The following is a 15,505-nucleotide window of genomic DNA, read 5'->3' as shown; positions in this document are numbered from 1 at the left end:
TGCCTGGTGGATGGCCTTCTGGCTTGTTTTATGACTTCCATACATTCTTGGGTAAGTTGTAAGTGCCCGAATTCTAGGATTTCAGGAGCCAGATTGCTAGATTCAGCGATGCTGGATCTGGGTGTCTGATCTTTTGGTTGTGCTGTGTCAACAGATCTGGCCTGTTGGGCAATTTGATGCAGGGTACTACTGATAGGTCTAGCAGCGTTGTGTACCAGGGTTGCCTTGCCCAAGTTGGTGCTATCAATATGAGTTTGAGTTTGTTTTGACTGAGTTTGTTTACCAGGTAAGGAAGGAGAGGGAGAGGAGGAAAAGCGTAAGCAAATATCCCTGACCAGTTCATCCATAGGGCATTGCCTTGGGACTGTTTGTGTGGTTATCTGGATGCGAAGTTTTGGCATTTTGCGTTCTCCTTTGTCGCAAACAAGTCTATCTGAGGTGTTCCCCAGAGTTTGAAATAAGTGTTCAGAATTTGGGGGTGAATTTCCCATTCGTGGACCTGTTGGTGATCTCGAGAGAGATTGTCTGCGAGTTGATTTTGGATCCCTGGTAAAAATTGTGCTATTAGGCGAATTTGGTTGTGAATTGCCCAACGCCAAATCTTTTGTGCTAGCAGGCTTAACTGCGTGGAGTGCGTCCCCCCTTGCTTGTTTAGATAATACATTGTTGTCATGTTGTCTGTTTTGACGAGAATGTATTTGTGAACTATTATTGGTTGGAAAGCTTTTAGTGCTTGAAAAACTGCTAGAAGTTCTAGGTGATTTATATGCAGTGTTGTTTGATGTACGTTCCATTGACCTTGTATGCTGTGTTGATCGAGGTGTGCTCCCCACCCTGTCATGGAAGCATCTGTTGTTATTACGTATTGTGGCACTGGGTCTTGGAAAGGCCGCCCTTTGTTGAAATTTATGTTGTTCCACCACAGAAGCGAGAGGTAAGTTTGGCGGTCTATTAACACCAGATCTAGAAGGTGACCCTGTGCTTGTGACCATTGTGATGCTAGGCACTGTTGTAAGGGCCTCATGTGCAGTCTTGCGTTTGGGACAATGGCTATGCATGAAGACATCATGCCTAGGAGTTGTAGTATCATCTTTGCGTGTATCCTTTGTGTTGGATACATGCGTTGTATGATGGTGTTGAAATTTCGAATTCTTTGTGGACTTGGAGTGGCTACTCCTTTTGATGTGTCTATTATGGCTCCCAGGTATTGTTGTACCTTGCGCGGCAGAATTTTGGATTTTGTGAAATTGACGGTGAACCCTAGTTTGAAGAGGGTTTGTATGATATGATTTGTGTGATTTGAACACTGTATTAACGAATGGGCCTTGATTAGCCAGTCGTCTAGATATGGGAACACATGTATTTGCTGCCTTCTTATGTGTGCAGCGACTACCGCTAGACATTTGGTAAAGACTCTTGGTGCGGTTGTTAATCCGAAAGGCAGTACCTTGAATTGGTAATGTATTCCCTTGAATACAAACCTTAGGTATTTCCTGTGCGATGGGTGTATTGGTATATGGAAATAAGCATCCTTGAGGTCTAAAGTTGCCATGTAGTCGTGTAGTTTTAGCAATGGCAATACTTCTTGTAGTGTGACCATGTGAAAGTGGTCTGATTTGATGAAAGTGTTCACTACTCTGAGGTCTAGGATTGGTCTCAGCGTTTTGTCCTTCTTTGGTATCAGAAAGTACAGTGAGTAAACTCCTGTGTTTATTTGTGTGTTTGGCACTAATTCGATTGCATTCTTTTGCAATAGTGCCTGCACTTCTATCTCCAGGAGATTGGAATGGTGTGTTGTCAAATTTTGTTCTTTTGGTGGTATGTTTGGAGGGAATTGTAGAAATTCTATGCAATAACCATGTTGGATAATTGCTAGAACCCAAGTGTCTGTAGTGATTTCCTCCCATGCTTTGTAATAATGACTTATTCTTCCCCCCACTGGTGTTGTGTGGAGGGGGTGAGTGACATGTGAGTCACTGTTTAGTAGTAGGGGTTTTGGGGCTCTGAAATCTTCCTCTATTTCTAGGGAATTGCCCTCCTCTATATTGTCCCCGAAAACCTCCTCTATACTGTCCCTGGTAACTGGACGGTGTTGCTTGTGAGGTGCTGGCTTGTGTGCTCTGACCCCGAAACCCCCCTCGAAAGGGTGTTTTACGGAATGTGCTGTAATTCCCTCTGCTCTGCGGGGAGTAGAGTGCGCCCATGGCTTTGGCAGTGTCCGTATCTTTTTTGAGTTTCTCAATCGCTGTGTCCACTTCTGGACCGAACAGTTCTTTTTCATTAAAAGGCATATTGAGAACTGCTTGTTGAATCTCTGGTTTAAATCCAGACGTTCGGAGCCATGCATGCCTTCTGATAGTTACAGATGTATTAATTGTCCGTGCAGCTGTATCTGCAGCGTCCATGGAGGAGCGGATCTGGTTGTTGGAAATGGTCTGTCCCTCCTCAACCACTTGTTTTGCCCTATTTTGTAAGTCCTTGGGCAGATGTTCAATGAGATGTTGCATCTCGTCCCAGTGGGCTCTGTCATAGCGCGCAAGTAGTGCCTGGGAGTTCGCGATGCGCCACTGGTTTGCAGCTTGTGCTGCGACTCTTTACCAGCTGCATCGAACTTGCGGCTTTCTTTATCTGGGGGTGGTGCATCTCCAGATGTGTGAGAGTTGGCCCTTTTCCTAGCTGCTCCTACAACAACAGAGTCTGGTGGCAGCTGTGTAGTGATGAAAACCGGGTCTGTAGGAGGCGCCTTATACTTTTTTTCCACCCTTGGTGTGATTGCCCTACTTGTGACCGGCTCCTTAAAGATTTATTTCGCGTGCCGGAGCATACCAGGGAGCATAGGCAGGCTTTGGTATGAGCTGTGGGTGGAGGAGAGTGTGTTGAATAAAAAATCATCCTCGACCTGTTCTGAGTGGAGGCTTACGTTGTGAAATTGTGCTGCTCTAGCCACCACTTGAGAATACGCGGTGCTGTCTTCTGGTGGAGATGGCTTCGTAGGGTATGCCTCCGGACTGTTATCTGACACTGGGGCATCGTATAGGTCCCATGCGTCTTGATCTTGGTCACCCTGGCTTATGGTGGTGTGAGCTGGGGAGTGTGATGGAGTTCGTGCTGGTGAGACGTTAATCACGGGCGGAGGAGAGGGTGGTGGGGTAACTCTTTTCACCACTTTTGGTTGTGGTGTCTGTTCAGTTTGGAACTCCAACCTTCTCTTTCTTCTAATGGGGGGAAGGGTGCTTATTTTTCCTGTCCCCTGCTGTATGAAGATACGCTTTTGCGTATGGTCCACATCAGTTGATTGTAGCTCTTCCTCAAACCTATGCTTTTGCATTTGGGAGGTTAGCGAGTGCTCTTCTATATAAGAGCCTGAAGCTGGATCGTTTGCAGTTTGTTTCGGCACCGAAACCCTGTCTGCGTGTTTTTTCGGCTCCGAGGTGACTTTTTTCTTTTTCGGGCCGAAACCTCTCGGCGTCGATCTTCTTCGGTGCCGCTGTCTCGGCGTCGAGCCGTGTCCACACCGGCATCTCGGTGTCGAGGCTTGTCTCCAGCACTTTCTCGGTCCCGAGAAGGCTGCGTGCCGGTGTCTCGACCGGAGTCGGACGATCTCGGCACTGTTTGGGCCTTTTTCGGTGCCGACGGTCGGTCACCGAATTTATGGGTGGAGCCATGGCCTGATGGCAGTGGCGTCCCCTGGGCCTTGTAAATCTTCCTTTGTGTGGTTTTCGACGTCTTACTCACGGTTTGTGTATCGTCGAATCCTTCGGAGTCCGATTCTTGGATCGAGAAGGTACCTTCCTCTTCCTGCTCCTCGAACTCTCGGTGGGCTGTCGGCGCGGACGCCATCTGAAGTCTTCTGGCTCGACGGTCTCGGAGTGTCTTTCGGGACCGGAACGCACGACAGGCCTCACAGGTGTCTTCACTGTGCTCAGGTGACAGGCACAGGTTACAGACCAAGTGTTGGTCTGTATAGGGGTATTTATTGTGGCATTTGGGGCAGAAACGGAACGGGGTCCGTTCCATCGGCGTTCTTCAGCACGCGGTCGGGCCGACCAGGCCCCGACGGGGGATCGAAAAACTACCCCGAAGGGCACCGGAGCTCTTCGATCTTCGATGCGGTGTTGAATCTAAGTACGCCGATCCCGAACGCAACAATACCGACGAAAATCTTCCGAAATTAGCTAATTCTCCGTTCCGAAACTCGGAGCGACAGGAACACGTCCGAACCCGATGGCGGAAAAAAAACAATCGAACATGGAGTCGACGCCCATGCGCAATGGAGACAAAAGGAGGAGTCACTCGGTCCCGTGACTCGAAAGACTTCTTCGAAGGAAAACAACTTGTAACACTCCGGCCCAACACCAGATGGCGAGCTATTGCAAAACATGCGTATGTACAGCGACAGATGCCATCGAACATAAGCATTCTGCAAGTCCATTGCTACCATCCAGTGCCCTGGGTCAAGGGCAGATAGAACCTGAGCCAGTATGGGCATCCTGAACTTCTCTTTCTTGAGGAAGAGATTGAAGGATCAAAGGTCTGGGGTAGGCAAAGACCCTTGTCCTTTTTGGGGACCAGAAAGTAGCGGGAATAACAACTACAGCCTACTTCTGGCACAGGAACCCTCTCTGTGGCTCCCTTGGCCAACAGAGCCGTAACTTCCTTGCGGAGAAGGAACAAATGATTCTCTGTCATTCGATTGTAATACAGTGGCATAGATGGAGCGGTAGTCTTGAAGGGAGCGGAGCAGGTGATGGCGAATCCTGCCGCCAACGGTGGAGAAGAGTCAGACTAGGAAGGTTTAGAGGCTGCTGTAGAGGAGGGTGGACTGTCCAGACCACTGGCCACCTGGTCCACAAGGTCAGTGGATCCCGCACCCTCAGCCATGCAGAGGCTGGGCAGCATGCACGGCACGGTGGCTGGCTAAGAAAGGAAGTGGTTGGAGGCCCCTTCCGTAGCCACGTAAGTGGGACGAAAGGCAGATTGGGGGGGGGGGAGGGCACAAGGCCCAAGGACCAGGCAGAAGCCCAGGAATCCTTGAAGCACTTGAGCATCAAGTCTACCTTGTCCCCGAAGAGATGGGTGGCATCAAAGGGCATGTCCATCAGGTAAACTTGGACATCCCCTGAAAAGCCAGACATCCTCAGTCAGGAGTGGCGCCTCAGGGCCACTGTCAGTGAAATTGCTTTGCCTAGCGAGTCAGTTAGTGTCCAGTTCACAATGGGTTGTGAACTTTGCTGTGTTTCTCCCATTTGCAACAGCCTGAGAGAGTACAGTCCGGGCCCCTTCCAGGGATGGTGGCAGCACTTGCGCAACCCTACACCACAGAGTGTGGGAATAACGGCCCAAAAGGCATGCAGTGTTTATGGACAGTAATGCAAGGCTGGCAGCAGAAAACATCTTCTTTCCAAGTGAGTGCAACCTTTTGGATTCCCCATCCAGGGGAGCGGAAGGGAACGCACATCGGGAAGTAGAGGCTTGGACCACAGAGCTCTCAGAGGTGGTGTGTTGTGTCAAGAAACTTGGGCCCCTAGGTGAGGGGTGATGGCGGTGGGAAATTGTCCTGTTCACAGGAGCCCCTGTGCTGGGTTTGGACCAGGTACCTGGAAGGACATCAGTGAGGGCCTCATTGAACGGGAGCAGGGGTTCTGAGGTCGAAGCTCCCTGTTGCAGCACTTCTATCAATAGATTAGTCTTGACGGCTAACAAAGGCCGCTGAAATTCCAGGATCTAAACAGCCCTTCTCACCATGGATTAAGACTCTCCCTCCTCCGTAGCCCCTGCAGGGGAAGAAAGCATGCCAGTATCTGGAGAATTATCCAGTTGGATGGCCTCACTCAAGTCTTCCAGCCAATCCATTCCTTCATGGGGCTGGTATTCTAAAGGGTCCAGCGACCCCTCCTATTCACTCCCAAAGCCTAGCCCATAGTAAAAAGGTTCAGGATCTGATCTAGAAGGCAAATCTTCTGCCTGAGTCGTATAGGCCCATCCGGCTCAGAGTTTGGGATTACAATGGGGATGCCGGTAGTGTCAGCGTCGGGGAAGGTTGGGGCGGTACAACCAGTGCTGGTTTGGATCCAGGGCTGGATCTCTGGGTGCCCCTTGGCCAAAGCTGCCAGCACAGGACCCCAAAGGGATTCCTTCTGACTCAGCAGGGCCCGAAAGCACTCCAGCTGTGTCTGGCTGTCCAAAAATGAGGCACATAGCCTCATAAAATTCACAGAGTTGGACAGGGATTGCTCTGGCTCCCGGAAACTCGGGTAGGCACAGTGAAAGCCCAGGCACAGGTCAGCAGCAGAACGAGGCCTAGAGCGACGATGCTTCCTCATCTCGTCAACCAACTGACAAGGAGAAGTCGAAGAACGGTTGACTTCTAGAATTTTTACTTGTACCTTAATTTACCCGAACGTCCTGAGGACTTGAAGTGGGACAACAACGATGGTGGACTCTGCGACTAATCTGGGGACCTTCCTCGTGACCGAGATCTCTGCTTGTGTGGAGTCAAGTGTCAGGTCGCCATCAGCTTCAGAGACCACTGCCTCAAAGCCTTCGGATGCATCACCAGACACTTGGAGCACAACTCTGGGTTGTGGTTGTGCTCCAGGCACCAAAGACACATAAGGTGGGGATCCATCATGGACATCACGCGACGACAAGATCCGCAGGGCTGGAAGCAGGTCTTTCTGGAGGACATTCTCGACACAACCAGAGTAGAAACTGGAAGGGGGGGGGGGGGAGTTGACAAAAAGTTGAAAAAAATGACTGAGGGTTAGAGCTCTTCTGATCAGCGCTTGCTGGCACAGAAAGAAACGAACCATCGTCAGCGCCGGGGTGGCACTAATATGAGACCCACAACGTCCTTTCCAGCACGGACAACGCCGATGGCCGACGCAGAGCTGATCAACGCCACCTAAAAATGGGCAGGTGTACTGCTCAAGAAAATCTTCCAGATCCAGTCTGATGCCTGAGGAGAATTCAAAGGTAAGTAATCTGCAGCTAGAAGTCTCTATCAAATAGGTAGAACAGCTATAAGATATGAACACTCACAAGTACCGCACAAGACTGACACAAGGTGGGGGTGGAGAGGAAAATACTACTTTTAATATGTCAAGGACTCCACCGTGGGTTATAACACCAATCTCATTGCTCAAAGACGTCATCCTTTGCATTGCATGGCTCGTGCCACCATGTACCCTATCAGTAATGCAATGTAGGCGCAATTATAACCAACTGTTCAAATTCAAACTAAATACCACAAGAAAGAGTGGTTGTGTACCTCTGCAGCAGATGTGGTGTTGCTTGACATGGGGCTTCCAGGCATTTGTCCAAGAGTGTTTTCCACTGCAGGGGAACCTTGTGATGAAACAGCGTCCACTTGTCAACTTGTTGAGTGTTGGAAAGGCATTTTCCTTTCTTCCCTGAAATTGAGAAGAGTTTATTTAGAATTCCAAAACGAAATGTCTTCCACAAGAGAAAATCCTGGCTAAAGAGATGATGTTATCTGACGAATCTGATCCCATTAACAATAAAGAAACATTTGTCTTTTGGTTAAGCTTTCCTTAACAGGATAGCTCGCCTACATTCACTAACACCTGGGAGACATTGCACTCTAATACCGACAGAAACTAGGACTCATCTCTGCAGCCTACTCTTGTAAGAGCTTGAGCACCCTACCGCACTTGCCATAGTTTCATGTGTACAGCAGCTTTGCACAAGCAAATGTTGAGAATCAGTTCTTCGGTGTAGCACTAGATTCATGGCATATTTGGATACTAATTAGCCTCCTGAAAACTGGAGATCTTCAGTGGAGAATGACCCAATCTCTCTTGTGTAGGCTGAGATGGATGAAGAGAAAGTTTACACCAGGACACAGACTCCACTTGAAAAGGTCATGAGAGTCGAGGTGCTGTCTGCTGGAGGTGAGCTCTGTCAAGAGAGACAGAGATTCAGGAACTGGAGCTGGAGGAAAGTTAGATACTGGCTAACGAACAGCGTGTGATAGTGATGAAAAGGTAAAAGTGTGTATCCATGCGTATAGCATGGTCTGCATATCAGGCGTTTCACACAACTGGGCTTTGTTTTTGGTTTACGTTGACAAAGAGTGATTTAAGTGATGGAGAGGGGGTTTAAAAGCTCTTCATCATCCACTATTGTTTTATTTAACGTGTACTCCTCTACCACCCCCTCTGGCGTCACCTCTTTTGTCCCCATTGCTTGTGCCCATCTTTCCGGCCTTCCTCCCTACGCCAGACATTTCTCTGAGCCTATCAAGTATCACTAAAGGTTGGGCTAACGATGCTGCTGGGCACTCTCCCAATGCCAGTGGGATGTAATAAGTGGAGTATTGGATGTGACAGGGAAGGTCTGCAAGGGTTACCACTGAGGCCTTGGATGTGCTGGCATTCTCTGATACCAGCTTGGGTGAAGTGAATAGAGTGTGATGGGTTTTGGGTTCTCCTGGGTTTCTGTTCCACAGCATAGTACCTGTGAAAGTGCATGCACTGCTGCATAGATCCTGGCTGCCCAGTAGTGAAGCAAAAATAGGTTTGCCATCTTGGCTGCACTTGTGGGTTAGTGAAAGAGACTTGAAATCCAGCGTTGACTGATGCACCCAGTGCCCAATAACGGTGCCAGCTGGCTACCCTGCTGGAATAGCACAGAGATAGCCTCCTTTGCACGGATGTAAATAATGAACAACCTCACGTTGTACACTCATGGAGATATATTATCGGGCTACCTACTTACTGGGTCAAGGAGTTCAAATCTATACAAGGAAATACTTTCTGCTATGAGTAAGAGATTAATAGGCCAACAATTCACAGTCTGGGAGGAAAATGAAGTAAATTATACAATATTACGAGACCCTAGATTTTTAGAGATTCTCGTTTCAAGCCATAGAGTACACATTCATTCTAAGGTTCACAGTGTAGTCTGAAGGATACATTACTTTACGAATGCATGGCGGATGAGCAAATTCATCTTTCACTGCTGTCAACCTGTGAGCTCTGCGGGTCACAAGTTCGATCCACGCATGCTAATTCAGCATTTCATACTTCAGAGGTAAGCAAACCGAGTGTCACTACTCTTACTTCAACACAGACCCTTCAACCTAACACCTATACAACAATGATATTCAGCGTTACCTTCGCATTTCAGGCCCTACTAACATACAAAATGGAAAATCTTAGCTAAAGTATCAAAAGGTGTATTGACTCTGAAGACCGGACTCAGACCAAAGCTGAATTCATTCTCTTCTTCTTAAATGCCTTTCTGCCTCCAACACAAAAATAGCTCAACTCAATACATATGCTTGACATTTTACCATATTTAGTCCCACGCCTTAAGCCTCATGGCGTCATTGGCACAAACATATACCTTTATTACTAAACTTAACTACTCTGCCTCATATGAATTACATATTTTCGGGAAACTAAAGCCATCAATCCCTAACTCAGACTTCCTAAACATAGTAAACATGACTTGCTGTCATGCAGATGTGGCAGGCCTCCCAACTGCTGGTTGTCCGGTGGCTTAGTGGACAAATGCGTCCACCTCAGAAATCTATGTTTCATCTCATGGTCGCGCAGTACCATGGGGCCCTAAGGGGTGAATGTCTGCTTTACAAATACATGAATTATTTTGCATGTCGACAGGCTCGTTATATACAGAAAAAACACAAACCATATCAAACCTGCCTGAAACAACTCTCCTTGCTTCTTTCAGGAAGCCAGATTCATTTTCAAAATATAATGCACAAGAAATCAATCTACCGTGCTTTACCATCCTTCATGAAAGAGTATTGGAAACTCACAGAAGGACAAAGGAATATGAGGGCAAGCTACAGGCTGATCCTTAAAATCCCTGAACTCAAAAACCAAAATAGCTAACAGGCCTTCTTGTGCCATGCTTAACACCGACATCTACCCATGACCACCCCAGACCTAACCCGAATCTACTGGCCTTCTGTAAAGAACTGGGACAACACATTTTCAAGCTGTATCTCACTATCTGACATCTACCAAGCAGATATTTCTCCATCCCATGACTATGCTATAGTTGTATTATGTCCTCTGGTAATACATTATGTCTTGTGGCTGGGCCCATGCAATGTAAATACTACAAATAAATATCATTTAATGGGGTGAACTTGCCCAAGCTGCTGTAGTAACTGCAGTACAAAATGTGCTATTAGACACTATTCTAGAGGCAGCGATTGACTTTAACATCTACCTCGCACATATCCAGATAACTCCCCAGGTACTAGTAGGGTGTCTAGTTCCTTGGGTTGGCAAATATTATGCAACAACATTGCCGTTCAGATTTACATAGCTCCTCGTAATCCAACTTACAGCACAGTACAGCATGTGTTTGGAATTCACAGGCACTTTCAGTGGCCCGCCAAGAAACCTACAGCTGGGTGAAGTAATCTCTTCAGGAAACGTGGTAGGAATATGGCCGACACTCTCCAAAGTGCAGTAAATGAAGGGAGAGAACAGGCCAGAAACCGAACAGGACTCACCAGCTCTCCGGTTAGCGGTCAGCATCTCGGAGATCCAGCAGGCGAGGAACTGTGGTCGCATCCCCAGTGTGGACTCATTGCAGCACAACCGCAGCTCGGCAAACAGCTTCTCCAGGAGGATCTGAGTGAAAGATTGGGAATGGAGCCCCTTCAGCAGCCGTTGCCAAAATCTGTAAAACGTGCGCGGGATCTTCAAGTTCATAAGTTCATGATTATCTGCAGACATAAAAACAAAGACAATATACATTACAGCTGACTATGCAGAACAGGGCATCTGGTGCCAGGTTCGTTTTAAAGAGATTGCAGAAATAAATGCAGATGGCAGACAACTAATTCCTGGCATCGTACATTGTCATTAGTAGCTATAAACTGAAATGAAGAGAAAGAGAAAATAATTAGATAATCCACAAGCAAAGACAGCTAAATGAAACAAACCCAAGACATCGAAAACAAAATGATCATTCCCAATATAATAGGGCCATGCATTTGCAGCTTTCAGAGGTGGCAAGAATGACAATTCAGTATTCAAAAGCCAAGTCCTATTTCCAAAGTCTGCTTCCGGTGTGAAGATAGGCCACATCACAAAGCATCAGGCCACTGAGACCACTCAATATATCTCACGACTATTCATGCTCTGCAACATGTATTACAATATCCTGATGGGTGCTCAGGGTTCACGGGCAGACACAACAAAGGAAGCCGACGAACAAGTTACTTACCTTCAGTAAAGATTTTTTTGGAGGACAGTGCACCCTCTTACAGATTCTCACCCTATAAATGACCCCAGGCAGAGGCTCTGCAGTGCTGCCCAGAAGGCTCGAGACTGGTGCGCTAGGGGTCAGTTTCTTTGCTTTGATCTGCATCCAATCAAGGCGTGCAAAGAGGGACTGAGAGATGTTCTGTTATAGCGACAGTAACAGCAGAAGCAACCCTGCACGCCCTCCGTTCTCACTAGTAACAGGAAGGGAGAGGGCAGCGAGGTAGGCAAAATACAGCATCTACCAGAAACGTCATTAAGGAAGGGAAGTAACATTTTCTTTTGATGAACCCTGCTTCCCACATTTGTCACCCGGTGAAGGAGACTCAAAGCAAGGAATGGTTTCTTACCTGTAACTCCAGTTCTCTCGTAGGGGTATTTCCATGATAGTCATAAGCACTGAATAGTTCTGCGCGCCTGCGGGGACCCCGGAGCACTGATCTGAAATGTATTCTTAAGTGCAGATAGCAGCCCTTTTAAAAAGACCTGTAAAAACCACTTAAGAATAACAGTGTGCAGCCTATGTGAAGAGCTACACAGACCAAATTGTTGGAAAGAATGATAGCTGTAGTGTAAATACATCTTCAAAATTACATTTATTCCAGAAATGTAATAAAAAATACATTCCCAAACTTTATTTACACTTCCAAAAGAGAGTAAAACAATGCAGGGCAGTGTAGCCCATAGGCTGCCATTATACAGGTTGTAAATAGAGCTGTGCCTTTAAGAAAACAAAGTCTTCCTGTATCCCATCTTGCACAGCAAAAGGCAGTTTGCCTCAGTTCTTTTTTGGAGGCTTGTAACCTGACATGAAGGAACAAAACCATTTGTTGTCATACCAACGACAATATTTTTATTATGGCAACTTTTCCTATGTCAACTCCACCGGGGAGAAGGGAGGGTTGCTTATGACTATCATGGAAATACCCCTACGAGAGAACTGGAGTTACAGGTAAGAAACCATTCCTTCTCTCGTAGGGGATTTTCATGTATAGTCATAAGCACTGAATAGACTAGCAAGCCCATCCCCATAACCGCGGTGGAGCAGACAGAATAATACTGAAAACAAGAATCAAGCAAATAGATTTTTGAGCGAGGCCTGTCCAACCTGCGCATCTGCCCTAGCATCTGTATCAAGGCAGTAATGCTGTGTAAAGGTATGGACCGATTTCCAAGTAGCCGCCTTGCATATATCTGCCAAAGGGATATTTCTCATTAAGGCCGCAGTAGCTGCCTTCCCTCTAGTAGAATGGGCTTTTGGCCTGCCATCAAGAGATTTATTCGCTAACTGATAACATAACACTATACATGAAACAATCCATCTGGATAAAGATTGTTTAGACATGCCCAACCCTGTTCTAACTGGGCCATAGTTAACAAAGAGCTGCTGTGATTTACGCAAGCATTTTGTCCTGTCCAAGTAAAACTTCAAAACCCTCTTTACGTCCAGAGAATGCAGGGTTCTCTCGGCAGGGGTAGTTGGATTTTGAAAGAAAGTTGGTAATGAAATGGTTTGATTCACATGAAAGTCTGAAACGACTTTTGGTAAAAATTTTGGATGCGTCCTCATCACTACTTTCGCAGAATGAAAAACCGCGTAGGGTTCTTGAGCGCAGAGGGCCTGGATCTCACTGACCCTACGCGCTGATGTGATTGCAACCAGAAAAGCAGTTTTCCACGTAAGATGTTGGAGTGATGCTTTATGTATTGGTTCAAACGGAGGTAGCATCAGACACGAGAGGACAATATTCAGTTCCCATGGAGGAGATGGTCTCCTAATGGGAGGGAAGACCTTTTTCAAGCCCTCCAGGAAGTCCTTGATGATTGGAATCCTAAAGAAGGAGGGTTGAGCGGGGCTCTTTCTATATGCCGTTAGAGCCGCCAGGTGCACTTTTATTGATGACAATTGTAATCCAGATTTTGCTAAACTTAACAAGTATGGCAGGATAGTTTCCTCTCCCCAGGATATTGGGTCCAAGCACCACACACAAAACCTTTTCCACTTGCATGCATAAGCCGACCTTGTGGAAGGGCGCTTTGCTTCCCTTAGGATTTCCATGCAGTCCTGAGGTAGGTTCAAGTGTCTATATTGCACTAACTCAGGAGCCATGCTGCCAAACTCAACGATGAGAGGTTGGGATGAGATATCTGCCCTCGGAACTTCGTGAGAAGGTCCGGGCGATGAGGCAGCCTGATGAGTGAACGGTGAAGGAGGTCTGGAAACCACCATTGGCGTGGCCATTCTGGGGCAATTAGAATCATCTTGATGTGAGCATTGGATAGCTTCTGGAGGACTGCCGGTATCAGGGGAAGCGGTGGAAAGGCGTAAAGAAATGCTCCTGACCAGCTTATCCACAGGGCATTCCCTAGCGTCCCTGGATGGTAATATCTGGAGGCGAAGTTTTGGCATTTTTTGTTTTCTGGGGTTGCGAATAGGTCTATAGAGGGGGTACCCCACATTGCAAAAATGGAACGGACGTCGTCGTCGTGTAATACCCATTTGTGGTTCTCGTCCATTACGCGGCTGAGGGCATCCGCCTGAACATTCTGTATGCCCGGAAGGTGAGTTGCCACTAACGACAGGTTCCTGGCTAGAAGCCAATGCCAAAATGTTTGAGCCTCTCTCGACAATATCCTGGACCTGGTGCCTCCTTGTTTGTTTACGTAATACATGGTGGCTACGTTGTCCGTCTGGAGTAGGAGAGTTTCTGTCTTCAGAGATGGTAGGAAGGCCTTGAGCGCAAGATGGACTGCGCGAAGCTCCAACAGGTTGATATGATGTAGACGCTCTCTCTGTGACCACTTGCCTTGGACTCGAAGGTGATCCATATGTGCTCCCCATCCGAGCAGTGATGCGTCTGTGACGATGGTTTGAGCTGGAGGCTGTTGTTGGAAAGGAATCCCCACCAGGAGATTGTTGGGTGAACACCACCACTTGAGGGATTGCAAGGCGTGGGGAGAAAGGAGGACTCTGCTCTCCCAATCGTCCATCAGTTGGCACCATTGATCCTCCAGGCATTCCTGTAAGAGTCTCATATGGAGGCGAGCATTGGGAACGAGGTGGATGCAAGACGCCATTGAGCCCAGTAGAGAGGATATTGCCCTTGCAGTGGTTTGAGGTGTTCTCTCGAGCTGCTGGCATTTTTGGAGAATTGATAACCGTTGTTCCTCCGAAGGAAACACCTTTCCTTGTTTGGTATCTATAATGGCCCCTAAGTAATGCAGCCTCTGAACAGGTGTTGCTGTGGACTTCAGAAGATTGACTTGAAGACCCAGGCTCTGGAGAAGCTGCTGAGACCAGTTGAAATGTTGTTGAGCCTCTAGATAGGTGGAGGCCTTTATGAGCCAATCGTCTAGATAGGGGTAGACGAATATTCGATGCTTCCTCAAATGGGCGGCCACCACCGCCATGCATTTGGAAAAAGTTCCCGGTGCTGAGTTGAGGCCGAAGGGTAGAACCGCAAATTGGTAATGAGTTTTGCCGACAATGAACCTTAGAAATTTTCGATGTTTCTCGCTCACCGGAATGTGAAAATAAGCGTTGCGAAGGTCTATCGCGCAGAGCCAGTCGCCCTGACGAAGTTGAGGGTAAATTTGGTGCAAGGATAGCATCCTGAATTTTCCTCTGCGAATCCACTTGTTTGCTATCCTTAGTTCTAGAATGGGACGAAACTCTTGTTTGTCCTTCTTTGGTACAAGAAAATACCTCAAGTAAATCCCCTTTCCGTGTTGATTGATCGGGACGGGCTCTATTGCTTTCTTTTGTAATAGGGTTGCTACTTCTAACTGAAGAGCTTCGAGGTGTTGGCTGACTGGTTTAGGTGGAACAGATGGAGGAGGACTGATGAATCTGAGAGCGTAACCATTCCGCACAATATTCAATACCCAGGCGTCTGATGTGATGCGTAGCCACTCGTCCAGATGATTTGAGATACTTCCCCTAACGGAGTGGATAACGGAGGAGGGGGAAGCGAAGATTCAGGGCTTAGACGCGGGAGCCTGGCGAGTTGTCTGGGTTTGCGGTGTGGAACGACCCCTTGTCGACTTTCGCTGTGTCGAGAAGGTTCTTTGATGCTGTTGTTGCTGCTAGGGTCGTGAAGCCATCCACTGTGGCGTCTGATACCTGTGAGTGAATAGCTGTCGTTGGTAGGGACGGAATACTTTTCGCTGTTCCCTTGGTCGTTCAATGCCCACCGCTTTTAAAGTGTCTAGCTCAGATTTCATTCTCGACATCT

The 15,505-nt window shown here is 47.5% G+C and overlaps 1 protein-coding gene across 1 annotated transcript in view; it reads right to left on the bottom strand.

The window, feature by feature from the left end:
* The window catches only part of LAS1L (LAS1 like ribosome biogenesis factor), a 329,858-nt gene that overhangs the window by 144,394 nt on the left and 169,959 nt on the right, over window positions 1-15,505 (bottom strand). The window contains exons 9-10 of the mRNA XM_069210455.1: window positions 10,514-10,729; window positions 7,271-7,412 (exon numbers count right to left, since the gene is read on the bottom strand). Coding sequence (XP_069066556.1) covers window positions 7,271-7,412; window positions 10,514-10,729 — 358 coding nt within the window. The remainder of the gene's footprint in view (window positions 1-7,270; window positions 7,413-10,513; window positions 10,730-15,505) is intronic.

The sequence above is a fragment of the Pleurodeles waltl genome, chromosome 2_1 (assembly GCF_031143425.1).
Source record: "Pleurodeles waltl isolate 20211129_DDA chromosome 2_1, aPleWal1.hap1.20221129, whole genome shotgun sequence".
Lineage (NCBI taxonomy): Eukaryota > Metazoa > Chordata > Amphibia > Caudata > Salamandridae > Pleurodeles > Pleurodeles waltl.
This window is presented reverse-complemented; position numbering and strand designations above follow the sequence as displayed.